A 16,537-nucleotide genomic window follows, 5' to 3' on the forward strand; every position below is an offset into this window, starting at 1 on the left:
AACAATTATAGTTCCATGCTCACATTGAAGACTTAAAGCAGAAAAGTACGAAACTGCAAAAAGTACGGAACTTCACAAAATGATTGATCTTTCTGAATTTCTTCCAATCTTCATTTAACATTTTAATCCAAAATCATGCGGTGATAACTTTAATAATTTATAAAAATCCAAATTGCAATTTTATATCCATACTTAGCTAATGAAAATTTGTCATATCAATCAATACACTAATAATAATGATATGATATACCATACCAGTATACTTTAAATACCATGCATTAATCCATTTTCTTTAATTCTTATCCTCTCTAGGGGTCGAAGGTGAGCTGGAGCCTATCCCATCTGATTTTGGGCCAGCCGTGGAATATAATCTGGACTGTTCACTATACAAAAAAACTTTTACACTCACAACGACACCCATGAAATATTGTTTCTTCAAATGAAGCCAGAATATCCGTACAAGACCCACATAACCAGTAAAACATACAAACTCCACACAGGAATTTAGGAGCTCAGATTGGAACCGCTGAAAACTAATTGAACATAATTTGACTTTTTTTTTTTTTTTTTTCGTTTCTGACAGTAATTTCCTTCCCAATTGACTGAGATAAATCACAAGGTACAACTGTCCTGTAATGAAGACATTGGCCTCCACTTTGACTGAAATGATCATTAATGGTTCCTTACACTACAAAAGGTTAATAAGGATTAGAACTGCTCAAAGTGAAAGTAATACCTCATGTAGATTTCCAATAGCGGAGCTTCTACAAGAACTATCCTCATTTCAGATTAAAGCCATTTCAATACGTAATTCCAATTTTATACCGAAAGTGGAGATGATCAAAGCAGAAATGATATTACTCTGCTGTTTTGTTCTGGACTACAGATGCTCAATACATACAAAGTCCACATGTCGTACCTGCATAAGCTTGGTGTCATGGCCAGTGTAGACCACTACACCATGGACCCACTGTGTGTTTCGTAGCTGGGCTCCTCTCAGTAAGATCTGGTCCGGACCGAGCGGCACTGTGCTGTATTGGAAAAAATAATAAATCAATACAGGTATGTCAAGAGTGCAGAGACGTTACTTAACTGTCACAATTCCCTACTACCGGTATGTTTTATTTATTGGGAGGGATTGGGGGGGGGGGGGGTCTTTTTTTTTTGTTATTTATCCAGATATGCTTCCAAATTTTCACTTTTAATCCCAATCTGACATTCCAGTCACTAGAAAACAAGCTCTACCAACTGGTTATTAAAAAAAACAATAATTGCCGTGTCTGCTTTGTAAAGTCACGTGGCATGCTGAAGAAAAATCACTAATTCTGAAATGATTTATAACGACATAAAAGGACTATGACCCTATTAAACCCACTAAAAGCCGAATGTTCTCCTGGAAATTGCTTACTCAGGGAAGCTTTTGAGTCCCTGGATGATCAAATCATAATGTCACAACAGTGCATCCAGTGTCTCATAAAAATGCATTTTCCTTTCAGTGACACAGGCTTTGAACAAACACCTAATTGAATTTGAGTGAACCAGGTACCTTCAGCAGATGACGCACTCGGCTCTGGGCTAATGGATCAGAAAAACTTTCATATCTCAACAGGTTAAAATGGATTATGCAAAGAGCTGTCAGCTTTTTAAAGTAGATACGGAAAATAAAATGCTGTCCATAAATTTCCTCTGCTTTTCAAAGATATTACTCCTGAAAGGTGACTCTATGAGGGGTAGACAAAGTCGTCCAAGGAACTATTCAGACAATGGTCCCCATTGGTACTGAAAAAGTTCCTGACAATCAAAATGTGCCTTAATTAGACCAACCTGGAGCTTAACACATGAGCCCACCTGTGTCCATCCAGTCGAATGTTACCAACAAACTCGTATAGATGTCGGTTTGGGCACTCGCACTCCATCTTTCCCGTGAGGCGCATCAGGCTGTCAATGTCCTTCAAATCTGACGTCACTTGGAGACCCTGTTGATTTTGTAATTTGTTTGTCAACAACAGAAACATTGCCAAGATAATATGTATGTTAAAAAATGAAAAACATCGCTACCTGTCTAATTTTGAGGTTTGTTTCACCATCCAAGTTAGATGTTTCAATGTAGCACATCCCCTGTGGTTCACTATTAGAGCAAAAATAATGATGATATAAAACCAGGGCTTGTTAATCATTTTTAAAATACGTTCATACATGAATAGCATCTAACGTGTAAGCAGGAAATAAAAGGTAGTGGATCTTTTCAACTCATACGAGTCTAAACTATTCTATTAATTTACCACATAAAGCTTCTAATGAAAATCATTCTTTGTTTGCAGGCAGTTTGAACAACACTAAACTGCAAAGACAAAGAATAAAGGAGACTCCAGTGTGGTGTAATGCTAGTGAGAGGGCGTGCAGAGCACAAGAAGCAGCGCAGACAAATAGGCTTGTGACAGCTTTCAGGCACAGGGACAGCGTTAGAGAATGCCAGGAAACTGTTAGCTACTCTTTGTAATCAGTTCTCTGTGTTAGAGAGGGTCAGTCCGAACGTGGGAAGAGAGTCATTCAGAAAGCGCAAAACCGGGGTTTTGCTGCTTTTTGCAATTCAATATGTGATTGCTAAAAGGTAGTTTCACTAGAACTACCAAGGGTGGATCAGTTGATACAAATCACTTTTGTACCCATAGAAGGGTCACCTGACTCTAATCAGCATATCTTCTGTTAGCATTGAGGTCCTCATTAGTCATTCCCATTCACACTTGCAAAACCACAGAGTTGGATTGCTCCAATTAGTTTCTTGAGTGTTCTCCCGAGGCGCCAAAGTCTCAAATTTGCACCCTGTAAATCGATACAAATTTCATATTCGATCCAAAATACCCGACTTCCTCTTGCGTTTGGAATATGGGTGCCAGGGACTTTTTGGAGCAGTTTTGCAAAAGTATCGACTCTCCAAATTTCATTGCTCTACGTCAGGGTTCACCAAATCTGGACCTCGATGGCATCTATCCTGTCGGGTTTTCCACGTCTCTCTCCCCTAACACACCTGAATCAAATGATTATGTCATCAGCAACCTCTTCAGAAGCCTGATAATGATCTTTCTGTTGCCACTAGTTGGCGCTGTAGGGTTGATGCGAATGACCCCTACAGGACCCTTCTTGCCTGGTATACCAGACTCACCGCTGTTACAGCAATTGAGGTTGGTGACCGTCCGGCGGATCAAATTCTGAGGGCGCAGCAAGCCACAGCAAACAGACAGCGGAGTGGACCAATCAGCGACGGGCAGACGTGACGTTGTTAAAGATACAAGTAATTAGCGTGAGCGGAGAATGGAGAAGTTTATTCAACATCGCTAGCGCGAGCCATGTTAACTGTTGTCAATGACTTTTTTCGATGTGTCTTTGGTAATTTAAAACAGGTTTTACCGCGGATTGGAACACATTCTTGGCTCTCCCGTTCGCCATTTGTGTTGTTGTAGAGACGACTTCCGGCGCGCAAGAGTGACATTACTCGTTAAGAACACGTCACGCAAATAAACGAACCTGATTGGACGATTGATTTTGTACCTTGCTCGAGAGGCCGTTAATGGGCTGGGTCCCAGGCTATTTCTCACCGTGTTTGAAAAATACAGGGAGAATAGTCTGGCTGTGCCAGGCAAGGACCCTTCAGGGTAAGACACTCAACAAGCACGGGAAATTTGGCGCAGATATGTTGTATATCTGCCAAGTTATGACTGTTCAAAATTTGTGGTGAGACCAAATCGCAATGGTCTTTTCACTTTCCTGTTTGGACCCTTCCTCTTCAACAAAATCTGGATATTTTTCATTAGGCACCTGAACACATGTCTTAAGGCTCCCCTGATGCAGGTTTGAGGAAAATTGATTTTTTTTCCCTTGGAGGAGCCTGTCTAGTAAAAAAGGGCGTTACCTGCAACCAGCAGGGGACACCAGGCCTAATAGGGAATTTTCCAGTGTTGTCGTGTTCAGGCTGAGATACCTTACATACATGCCAGATATGAAAACGATTGAACATTGTATCATGGAGTTATTCGTCATTTACTAAATTTGTCATTTTGCCAAAAAAATGCCAGACTTTGGCCCCCCACCAAGGTCAGAAACATGAATGAAAACGCACCAGTTTGATAACTTAACATCTCATATGTCTCGTGAACAGTCTTACCAATTTTCAAGACAATCCAACTAACTCCCTCGGCAAAAAGGTCTCAAATGCGCACCCTCAAAATCGATAAAAATTTCACATTCGATCAAAAATATCCGATTTCCTGTTGGGTTTGGAATACGGATGCAAGAGATGAGAACAGTCCGGTTAAGAACCAATATAATTTAGATTAAATACTGGTTAAGTTTGCTTTAGACGATTGCCGAACTAGGAGGTGATTGGGCCAGCCAAAACTCCAAGGGCTCGATGGACGCTGTTCACGTATTGATGAATAAAAAATGTTGACACCAACCCCAGACGACTGCTGAGCTGGGTATCTTTTTGTTAGCACCTTGTGCACCCACCGGCTTAGAACCCCCTCTTTGGTGGCATAGTAAAAGTGTAACTTTTACCCACCGAATTACCACTTTGCCCCGCGCATGCTCACAAGGACACACACTCAGTGGACCAGCAAGTTCCGTGCAGCCCGGTCTAACAAAACATGTAAGGCATGTTTACATAGTTTCTCCTGATGTTGTATTATCAGTAGGTGAATGACGAGAAACTGCTAAACTGTTTTTAATGCCGTGAAGGTGAGTCACATCTAAGGTGAGTCAAAAGGAATGAGAAAAAAAACTCATTCCCAGGTGTTCCAGTTAGTCCCTATGTGGCATTTGCTGCATTGTGCCACTCTCTCCTGCAGATTAAGATCCTCTGTTGATCATGGTCTTATGAAGGCTACGAGGTCTTAAATTGAGGTTTGTTTTTTGTATGAACTGTTTGAATGACACCACACAACAGTTTGTAGCTAGAAATGCTTTCTTATTTTTAATAGCGCATCGGTAAAAGTACTGAAGTATTGTGACTGGGGATGGACCAAAATTAGATTGCCACAGAATAGCAGGCTCAAGTCACTGAGATGCTATAGACACCAGGAACCTGCACAATGCTGCAGGTGGTGTGGTCACATTGCTAGAAATTGTGAAGTTTGCCTCTATAAATAAATTCATTTAAAACAATTGAAAGACACTATCTGGCATCATAGATGCAAACATATCAAGACTGTTTGAACGGCGTGAAAAGACCTAACATCTATTCAGAGCTCAGCATTTCCAGGACGATCAACTTTCTCTAATAAAACAGCAGCAGTATAAGGAGTAGAGCCGAGCAGTATACCGAAAATTTACAGTTACCGAGATTCTTCACGATGACCAACATAATTTTGACCATGTCGATAAATTTGGAAATAAAACAAGAAAATAGTCTTTTTCATCCCGCTTTGACTCTGTGTTGTTCGGCTATGTTCATTCCCCTTTTGACTCTGTGTTGTTCGGCTATGTTCATTCCCCTTTAAGAAAGTGTGACAGTGTGCTTACATATGAAGTCATGTGGTTATCACTCAGGAAGTCAAACAAACAGAAGCCCGGTAGGCTAATGCTGGCGGCTAATGCCATAAGCAAAGGTGATGGCTTAAGGGAGCTTCGCCAAACTTTCACCCGACAATAAGTAGACTCTTGGTGGAATCCAGATGGGCTTTCACCCGCTGTCTTCCCTGGTTCTCACAATTTCAGCAGAGGGTGCTTTCAGTGCTTTCTACTGGTAGCAAGGCCACAGGCTAACGCTACAAATTAATGTGATGGAGTCAGATAGCGGCGCTAACCTTGTCAAAACACGTGAACTTAATGGGTGGATTGGGCCCGGACTGCATCTAGCAATTAGTATGTCGCAATATTTTTTATCTGTGTGTGTGATTTCTCTGATAGCTTTTATTATGGTAAATCATTCAGCAGCATAAAGTACAATCCAACAGTGAAACCTATAATATGACCGTTTAATGGCCACAACGATTTTTCTGTATGTGCTTGATTCATTCTGTGTCGTTACTGCCATCATAAAATCTTAAATGTTTCATTGGCATAAGAGAACTATAGCTTTAATGTGTGTGTGTGTGTGTCTGTGTGGGGTGCATGTATCAAAAATGCTCTGGGGGGGAAAAAAAACCAGAAACCTTGAAGTAAACACTTGTGTTAAGAAATGATGTCACAGCAGGCATTAACAATAAGATGTCGGTTTGAAATGTACTGTTCAAGTTGTAAGTCATTTGTGTTAAATGACATGTTTGCACAGTCGTCGTATTGATTTTTATAATGTTGTACATTGTTCAAGTTAAAAATGTTCATACTTGAATTCTTATTGTTTACAATATGTTTTTATATACTTCATGTTTAGACTGCATGTACAATTGTTAAATATGTTAAATTGAAAGCTGGTAAATAAATCAACGAGAAAATGTTATTTTCTATTTCATGCATTCATTCAGATTTTCAAATTATATAACAGTCCGCTTGGGCAAATGTATCGTCATTTATCAATATCGAGGTAAATCTGCTTAATTTCCTGTGATACGTACTTAAGGCCATATCGCCCAGCCCTAATAAGGAGCTAGTGTTAAAATACGAAACATCAAGTTGACCTAAAATTATTCTAAGAATGGCAGAAAATTGTGGCTCATATTTCCTTCTTGGAATTCAGCAGCATGCAAAAAAGGCGGGGCATGCACACTTAGGCCGGTCATTTGAGACATGCAATAGTTAAAAGGGGGAAAAAAGGTGAACATGCAGCCTTTTAGATGTGATCAAAATCCAATTAGTTTTTTTTCCTCAAGCATGCAAAGACCTTCTGAGACCAGCTTCTAAATGTCTTGCCCGTCTTTGCAACAGCTGTTGCCTCAGTAACGCCTCTGGTTTTCCTGACCTGGACGACAGTATGACGAGGTCAGCAGGGAGGTGATCGCCGTTGGCAGCTCTGACTACTTCCCCAACAGTCACCTGATGTTAGCGACCGCACGCCAGCGGCAAGAGAGAGGGCAGTAGAGTAAGGATGGTGGAAAAGGAGAGGAAAGGCAAAGACAAAGAGCAAACACATGAGAGGAGAAAGGTAACTTTGTCAATCCTGAGGATCCTTCGTGTGCTTTCTTTTAAAAGGGAAAGGAGCTAATCCATATAACTTTTGTCTCACCTAGAGAAATGATAGGCATCAACATATATATCTTTGCTCTTAGGATTTGTTTTGATGAAATGTAGTGGCAGTATGAACCCCTAAGACTTTACGAGGCTGTTTCCAAGTTTGTAAGCCATCATTTCTTTAGGCTGAGGATGAGCATTTGAAAGGTGAATACAGATAAATGATGGAGACGCTCCTACTAAACAGTCGTCAGAGTGGACTCGAGATACCTGCATGATAAAAGCACAGCATCCGCGGGCACGAAATCATGGTCATTTACTTTAATAACGTCGCCCACCTCAACCTGTGAAAATAGATTGGTCATTGCCGTGAACATAATGGAGAAAAGAGCTGTGGCTATGATAACAAGAAATACAGTAAAGTGAACAGCACCATTCAAGCGTGGTCAATAAGAGCATTTCTATTAAAATGTAAACAGACAGTAAAACTATAATACACCTATCGGCAAGGGTTATAACCAAATAAAGACGTTCTCAGGCCAATATTATGAGAAAAGGGCAACAAATGATTTGGGTACCAAGCCATAGACTTCATAATGATATTGACGGGACACAGGGCGCGGGCACGGGGCCGATTAATAGGGGGCCTATCTCCGTCAAAGCTGACAGAGTGGAAACACAGACAAAGAGCTTTTTTCGTTGAAAAGTCTTGTGAATAAATGTGTAAATCTCTCAATTCTTTATAGATATGGACGTAAAACAGTCTCGATTCTTTGTTAAAAGAGCAAAGAGCCGGGCTGTTAGCATTTATTTTACGTAAATACGTCGAATGTGCTGCTAGTCTTTAAGCCACTGTAGCGCCGCCTTATCATCACAAAGAGCTTTTTCCGTTGAAAATTTTTGTGAATAAATGCTTAAATCCCTGAACTTTTTATTGATATGGACATAAAACAGTCTTGATTCTTTGTTAAAATAGCAAAGAACCAGGCAGTTAGCATTTATTTTACGTAAATATTGCGAATTACCTTGAATCCTCGAACAAATCCCTCCTTAAAAACCTCCTTTCTGTTTGTATGCGGTGCAGCTCTCGTATTTTTGTATTTCTTCAACCTAAATCCGGCGTTAGATCGTTGCGTGCGTGTGTGAGAAAAACTCCTATTGATGTGGGCAGGCCTCCTACTTGAAGGCGAGGTGCAGTGTATGACGGAAGTGACCCGTCAATATCATTATGGAATCTATGACCAAGCATAAATTAAGCTGCTTTTAGGTGCTTCTAATATTCATATAGCAATAATACAAGAAATACTCATATAACCCAGTTATATTTAATAATTTGATTAACTGTTTAGTAAATATAACGTTTAAATGCCTGAGATTGCCTGGCAACATAGTCAGCTCGGATAGGCTCCAGTACCCCCGTGATTGTGACTGTACTGTGAATATCCTGGTCTATGAGAATATACGTACATAATCCTAGTTCATAAAATTAAACATTCAACCTGAAACGGACATTACAAACACTAAAACTAAAAAAGAAAAAAAACACATTAACGTGGCATCATTTGGCTCAATGCATCGAGTAACTTTTTATTTGATAAACCCCCCCCCCCCCCCCCCAATAAAAAAAAAAAATACAGAACTAATATACTGGAATTATTGTCTGCAGTGACTCATACCATCTGAAGGCCATGACCGGTTTGTGCTAATCAATGATAAGGCTGATGACATTTTGGGTTATTTAGGGCTTGATTGAAAAGGCACTATACAAATCCTAGTATTATTAGTACATACCTTCTCCCAATGTACAATCTCCCAGGCTCCATTTCGTAACACTGTAACATTCAAGGCAGAGGGAACAGATACAAAAAGAGGAAGTGAAATGAGATAATACGTATAAACTTTTGTCAGGCAAAAAGACCATTAGTGCAATGTTTTATGTACCTTGACATTCTTTTTTGTTGACAACACTGTCAGCATTGTGCCGTTTCTAGAATAAAAAAGAAAAAGAAAATTGAATGATGATTATGCAAATAGTATTACAAGAAAAATCATGAATGGATGACAAGGGCATTAGAGTGTTCTGAGTGAGGGGAAAAAGTTCAGTTAATATAAAGTCGTATTATTATTATTATTATTATATTAGTAACAGCACATATAAAGATATATATTATATGCAGAACGATTTCACTTGCAAATGCCTCTGCAATAAACCATAAATAAATAAATAAACTATACAGATAACACATTTCAACCAGAGCATTCTCTCATTGCTACCTATATTATGCATGAAACAATTCAAAATATTGGGAAATGACTTTTGGGCACCTTCAAACATTTTTTTTTTCTCCTGTTATCATGGTTCTACGAAATTCTTGAGTTGCATGTTTAGATTCTTTTATCAACCATCTTTCAGTCTCTCCAGTTTCACCTTTTTTCTTCCTTTCTTCCTTCCTCCTCATTCCCCTTTTATCCTCCATAACACAGAATCACAGTTCAGTTTGATCCAGTGGCCCTCATATTAGTTTCCTCTTTTTGACATAACTCATAAAAGGTGTCCACATGTCCTCAAAAGTCTGTTGTTTGCCCTTCAAAATGTATGTCATGCGTTCTATAGGCATTATTGACAACATCTGATTCATCCACTGATTAGTAAAAGGTCCACAGTTCGATTTCCATACCAGTGCAATGCATTTCTTCGCCATTGTTAAACCAAGATTAATAAGTGTCTGTTCATGTTTGCTAAAATTATGTTCTTCTGGAAACAGTCCCAACAAAAAAAAACTTTGGTCCAAATGGAATGTCTTTTAAAATCACTTCCTCCAACATCTTTTTTACCTCGTGCCAAAATTTCTTAACTTCTCCGCATTGCCATACACAGTGAAATAGGGTACCTTTTTCTCTTGTACATTTAAAGCAGGTATCAGGAATGTTTTTATTATATCTTTTTAGTTCTACAGGTGTTATGTATGTTCGCATTATCCACTTATATTGAATAAGTCTCGGCCTTGTGTTCATGCATTTAGTTTGAGCATTCACACACAAGTTAGCCCAATCCCTTTCTGTTATATCCTCAACCAAATTATGACTCCATGCCTTCATTTTGTCCTTTGAGTTTTCAGGAGAGTTACACGTTAAAATTGTATACCACCTTGAGATAGCCGTCTCCCAAGGATGTCTTTAGTCATTAAATCTTCTAAGAGGGAGAGAGGCGGTTTAAGGAGATCGAGACTGTGATTTGTTTTAATAAAACTCCTGAGTTGCAAGTATTTAAAAAAATGTTTCCTATCTAGTCCAAATTTCAATCGTAATTGATCAAAGGACATCATAACATTGGTGTCAGAAATATAAAAGTCATTAACTGTTTTAAGTCCCTTTGAGTGCCACAACTTAAATATAGCGTCCGCTCTCCCTGGAACGAACAAATTATTTCCCCAGACTGGGCTTAACCGAGATAACGTATTTGGTTCCTGTAAACTTTCTTTTATTTGATGCCATATTTTTATCATGTTTTTCAGGATTGGGTTTTTGGTCTGCTTGAGCAACCTTTTTTTCAAATCAGAGTATAGGTATAAAAACACCGGTAACTTAAGACCACATGACTCCATTTCGACCCAACACGGATGGTCTGTGTTCAAAAAATAAAACATAATGGATCTCAGTTGGGCTGCTAGATAGTACCAATTCAGGTTGGGCCACTTCAAGCCCCCTCGGTCAAATGGGAGGTACAGCAGTGTTAATCTCAAACTAGATTTTCTGTTGTTCCATATAAATTTTACAAATTCCTTTCTCAAGGTTGAAATAAATTCTGGAGGAGGTGGCAAGGGGATATTTTGAAAAAGATAAATCAGCTTGGGAAGCACGTTCATTTTCAATGCATTAATTCTTCCAATGACTGATATTGGTAGTGAAGTCCATCTGTTTATTGATTTATTAATTTCTTTCCTTAAAGGAGAATAATTAGCTTCAACCACACATTCCATTTGAGGCAAAATTTGAATCCCCAAGTATTCGAATTTTTCGACCACATTAAACTGTATTGTTACCGGAAGCGGGTTGTCCCTTTCCTTCGTGTTGAGTAGTAGTATAGAGGATTTACTATTATTCACCTTGTAGCCAGAAATCCTGCCCAAAAACTCTATTAGTTGCAGTAAAACTGGTATTGACTCCGACAGTTGAGAAATCATTAAAATGATGTCATCAGCATACAGGGCAATTCTATATTCCTTCTGTCCCACCACAAGTCCCCTAATTTGTGTGCTAGACCGGATTGCAATTGCGAATGGCTCTATTGCCATATCAAATAGTAATGGGGAGAGAGGACAGCCCTGGCGACAGCCTTTTCTTATGTTTATAGGCGATGAAACATTACGATTAGACAGAATTTTTGCTGTTGCATTAATGTACATAAGTTGAATCCACTTAAGGAAAGACTCACCACATCCAAATTTTTTTAACACTTTAAAAAGGTAAGGCCACTCCACCCGATCAAAGGCTTTTTTGGCATCTAAAGAAAGAATTGCAGAATCTTTTCTTTCCCTATTATGATATAATATATTCAGGAGTTTTCTCACATTATGAAAACCTTGCCTTCCTAATATAAAACCATTCTGATCTTTATGAATAACCAGAGGCAGACATCTTTGCAACCGAAACGCCAGAAGTTTACTCAATATCTTTAGATCCGAATTGAGTAGACTTATAGGTCTCAAATTTTCACATTTATTGGCTGGCTTACCTGGCTTTGGTATCAGGGTGATTAGTGCTTCAGAGCGGTGGAAAACAGCCATTATCAAATGCTTCATGAAACATTTCAAGGATGGGCACGAGTAACTTGTTTTTAAACTGTTTGTATAAATCAATCGGAAATTCCGTCTGGACCCGCACTCTTTACTAGTTTCATACTATCTATAGCTTTTTCAATTTCCCTTAGATTGATTTCTGCCTCTAAGTCTTCCACCTGTTCATCTGTGAAGTTTGGAATATTTAACTTGTCTAAAAAAAGATCCATCTCTGGCAGATAGATATTTGAAGAAGAAGATATTTGAACAGAAATTCACTTAGGTTTTAGCTTGCTAGCTTAGACAGATACATTTTGAAGATGAAGAAAAAAAAAAAAAAGTTTTTCTAATTCCAAAGGGTTCCGTTAACACACGTGTGAAACTTATGTGGGTTCGGTACCAATTAGTAAGGTTAAGAACCACTGGTGTAATTTTCAACACAAAAAGCCTTTTGAAATGTACCTTACCTAAATACAGTATTTTCAATCTGAGATTTTATACTGCATATAGGAAGAGATTGAATTTTGAAAAAAACCCTGACAGTTTAAGTGTGCAAGCTCTTTTAAAGTTTCAGACTCGTTAGAATTTTACAAAAATAACACACCAACCACAAGGGTAGTGCATATAAAAATGACTAAGTTGTCCAAATTTGGATATACAAGGTTTACACCTAATAATGTAATGAAATAATGTAATGGGAAAAAAACAGGAAAGTAGAGCCTCTTAAATATTGATGTGCATCTTGGATGTGTGTTGAGGAATTAATTTTGAGTAGTAGTGACCCACAACATCTAGCACCGGGAGCTGTGGTGAAAATGCCATGTGTGGTAGGAGTGTAATTATTTCTAAAACTTTACTTCAAAGACAAGTAGGACTGGCATTGCGACACCTTGGTGGATGTCTGCACTCTAGTGTGTGCCCTGTCCTTAATTCCGTGGCCATGCTACTGTACAACAGGGAGGTTGAGTGCCCGAGTTAGGTCTGATTGCAAATCAGCACTATTGCTTGCCCTTGCAACCCACTTGACTGCTAAAACAGTAACGCCGTCAACAGTGATAATGTTTGAGGTCTTGTCATGTAGTATCCAGCAACAGTAATGTGTGCTGGCCCTGATAAGAGAGGCGTGGACGCAACCTCTCACGACCCCTATAAGATTAACTGTTTGCATTCTGCTATCTTGCTCCGATTTACTTCAGAGCTGATTTTAATTAAAGGCTAATTGGTGAATTCCTGAGCACTCGCTTTTGAGGCTACGGTCAAATCAAGTCTTGCATTTCGCAAATGCACTCTTGTGTATAATGAAAAGGCGGGCAGTGTCACTTGGCTTCAACCTTTCATCAGCTGCACGCAGCCCAGAAAAGTTTTCGGCGCAACACAGAAGCTCATCCATCATCCCGTGTGCAATAGCTGTCGGTTAATTTCATTTAACCATTTTTCTTTCTGCTCCTGATGCAAACAAGACATGTCAGATCTGAGGCAGATTTTTATCCCTTACCTTTACTTGTCAACTCTCTCAAAAACCACTCTGCATTGAAGGCATTAGTCAGAATGAGACACGCTAACAAACAACAATGAAAATGGAGGAAAACGAGCATTTCTTGTCTATATATTCAGATGTTGGTGAAAATAAGGAAACTATTTCTATCAGAGATGACACTGGGGAGGAAAAAAAACTAAGCTGCAGCAATGAGTATATATAAAACTGCAGTATCTGGTGTTAAAGCAAAACGAGTAGGTAAATATTGCGAGTTATGGCAATATGAGTAAATAGGTTAATTAAAACTTCATGTAAAGTTCTATTGTAGACAGATGAAAGGTGAGTACTTACTCCACCTAGAAAATATATATACATACATATAAAGTACATATCAGGAATGAAAATGGGTCAGGGGTTAAAAAGGTGAGAAGGGCGTGGAGGAAATATGTTCCAGTACACTGTACAACTAGGGCTGTCCGAAATGACAAATTTTTTTCCTGATTAGTCAGCAGACTATTTTTACGATTAGTCGACTAATCTAATAATTTTTTTCCCCTCTTTTTTTTTTTTTTTTTACTAATTTATCAATGACATTTTTGATGACGCTTATTAATTCACAAAAACATTTTGGAACACTTAAATCCTTTATTAAAGTACAAATAAACACATAAATAACAACAATAAATCACAAAAAAAAATGAGGTCAAATGCTGATAGCATTAACTAGTGCAAAAGAATGGTATGTAAACAGATTCAGAACACTGACTTCGCCTTTCCAATATGCTTAAAAAATATTCGAAATAAAAATATCTAGAATTAATATTATAGTATACTACAATGTATAATAGTATTATAATCATTGCTAATCAGATTTTTCATTATGCTTCAAAAATATTTGAAATAAAAATATCTAGCATTAATATTATAGTATACAACAATGTATAATAGTATTATAATCATTGCTAATCAGATTTTTCATTAAGGGTGTCATTTTAATGCTATTCTTAGTGTAGAGTCTGAATTCTGAAGAATGTGGGATTAACTCCAGAAATTGTAATTTATATGACGATGGCGTGCTTTTATTTTGAAATGTTCATCAGAAGTACGTTCGCTAAACCGCTAACAGTAAGCTTTACACTCCGCAAAAATAAAGCTCTTTTCGTCATTGCATGTGGTGTCAGTAATCTTTTTTTTCTTCATTTTTTTCGTTTGCAAATGCTGTTAACCAGCGATTTTTCATGTTTGAAGTGTCACCTTTTAACTGCAAGTTTGCGTTTTGGAGAAGACTGCCAATGTTTTATACAGGCTAAAGTAGGTTGTCTTTTTTCCCCATAAGCCTCAATGTAGGAATGCTAACGTTTACAGTGTTTAATATAGATGTGTTTCCTTATTTTGTATGTCTGAACTTTAATTGTACGGCGTATTGATGACTGATGATTGCATATCGCAACAGGCTTAGCATCTTCAATAAAACATGTTGTTAGTTAGTTAGTTAGTTAGTTAGTTAGTTAGTTAGTTAGTTAGTTAGTTAGTTAGTTAGTTAGTTAGTTAGTTAGTTAGTTAGTTAGTTAGTTAGTTAGTTAGTTAGTTAGTTAGTTAGTTAGTTAGTTGGATGGACTTACAATCTGCCAGCTTGTAATTGTCTATTGTCATCTTCCAAAATTACAACTGGGTGACGGCGATTTAAGTGTTCGTTCACGGCCGACATGCAGCCAAGCTTGGCATTGAAGAGACAGGACACAACAGTGTACCCACCTTTGCTTCGTTGAAATAAGTCAATGTTCTGGCCACTCTCGTGCGCTTTCTTGGCTTTGTGCCGCTTTCCCCGCTTGCATATCAAGCGTCCGACATTAAAAAAAAAACTCCCGACACCCCCACCACACTAAAAATTTTCTCCTTGGATCTACACAATTCACGTAGGTCACCGTTTTTACTTCAAAACGGCTAATTTCGCCAAAAGGTGAGAGATTTTCATACCTGACATATAGTATATAAAATGTATTTTAAGTTGTCATTATCTCTGGTAACCAATCAAATTTATCAGGGCTGCCTTTCAACAATTTTGTGGCTCAAAGTCATCTGGTGAGGTGTGAACAAATAGGGGAACGGATGTGAGCGCGGGTGACCTTCATCTCCAAAGACATGGTTCAAGAATGCTCAATTGCCTTTATTTTTTTTCTAACTCAAGAGACCAGGAGAAGGGTGGGGAAAAAGTAAGGTGCCTTCACTCGAGATTGAATCAGACAGTATAGAGTAGTTGTCCACTGGGACCGGCTGACCAGATTATGTAGCAAGGCCATTGCAATAGAGTGTGATTCACTTAACCACAATTAAGTATTGTGTATGACACCGTACATTTTTGGTAGTATTTAATCGATTTATTTGAATAAAAAGGAAATGACTGGTGAATAATTATGCCTTTAAGAAAAATGGTGTGAGCTGGGAGTGAGTGAGATTCACTCTCAACTGGCTTGCAATCTAAGCACACTATTTATGTACGGCCTACATCAATGCAGACCGCCACTATGGCAACTGTTAATATCATTAATCTGCGCCAAAAAAAAGCAGTAAATCATTGCATTTCTCCAAAGAGGATCAATGAAATGACCAATGAAACGGCCATCCTTAATGTTGAACATATGAATAATTTTACAACTGAATTACGTTTGATCAGTGGAAAACAGTTGTTTTGTTTGTTTTTGCTAACCGCTTTAGCACAAATGTAGAATGTATAAATTAATTAACTCAAAGGTTATCCAGGCCAGCACAGCTGTTAAATGAAGTAAATGAAGTGAATGTGTGCATGTTTATGTACACATACTGTATACTGTATGTGGATTCATGAGTTTGGACACGACATGGAGAGATCATGTACACAATCGTTGCCTCCTGCTGGGAATGTCTAAGCTCAGAAATGACACAATCTAGACTACATTTGAAACACCGTATTTGAAATTGATCTTACCAGGTCCTCAATGACCTCCTTGACAGCAGCCACCACCAGAATAAAAAGGAGAGGTACCAATGTTGTCCAGCGACCAGTGGGAGACACATCTGGGATTTGCTGAAAGAGAAATCAGGATAAATCAAGATAATATATGTGACCACAAAGTGCAACAAGTGGATGAAAAGTTGCTTAATCGGTGTAGAATCCCAATTTTACCTTTAACCACAACTA

At 38.4% G+C, this 16,537-nt stretch overlaps 1 protein-coding gene across 9 annotated transcripts in view; it reads right to left on the reverse strand.

The window, feature by feature from the left end:
* atp8a1 (ATPase phospholipid transporting 8A1) overlaps positions 1-16,537 on the reverse strand; it is a 196,433-nt gene that overhangs the window by 135,617 nt on the left and 44,279 nt on the right. For 7 of the 9 annotated variants that reach the window (XM_057850549.1, XM_057850545.1, XM_057850550.1 and 4 more), the window contains 7 exons: positions 16,325-16,423; positions 9,046-9,091; positions 8,896-8,936; positions 6,896-6,969; positions 2,059-2,128; positions 1,849-1,976; positions 920-1,031 (listed from right to left, as the gene is read on the reverse strand). In XM_057850549.1, coding sequence (XP_057706532.1) covers positions 920-1,031; positions 1,849-1,976; positions 2,059-2,128; positions 6,896-6,969; positions 8,896-8,936; positions 9,046-9,091; positions 16,325-16,423 — 570 coding nt within the window. Of the gene's footprint in view, positions 1-919; positions 1,032-1,848; positions 1,977-2,058; positions 2,129-6,895; positions 6,970-7,374; positions 7,449-8,895; positions 8,937-9,045; positions 9,092-16,324; positions 16,424-16,537 lie in introns of all 9 variants that reach the window. The other 2 variants (XM_057850547.1, XM_057850544.1) reach the window with 1 other exon arrangement.

The sequence above is a fragment of the Corythoichthys intestinalis genome, chromosome 11, assembly GCF_030265065.1.
Source record: "Corythoichthys intestinalis isolate RoL2023-P3 chromosome 11, ASM3026506v1, whole genome shotgun sequence".
NCBI lineage: Eukaryota > Metazoa > Chordata > Actinopteri > Syngnathiformes > Syngnathidae > Corythoichthys > Corythoichthys intestinalis.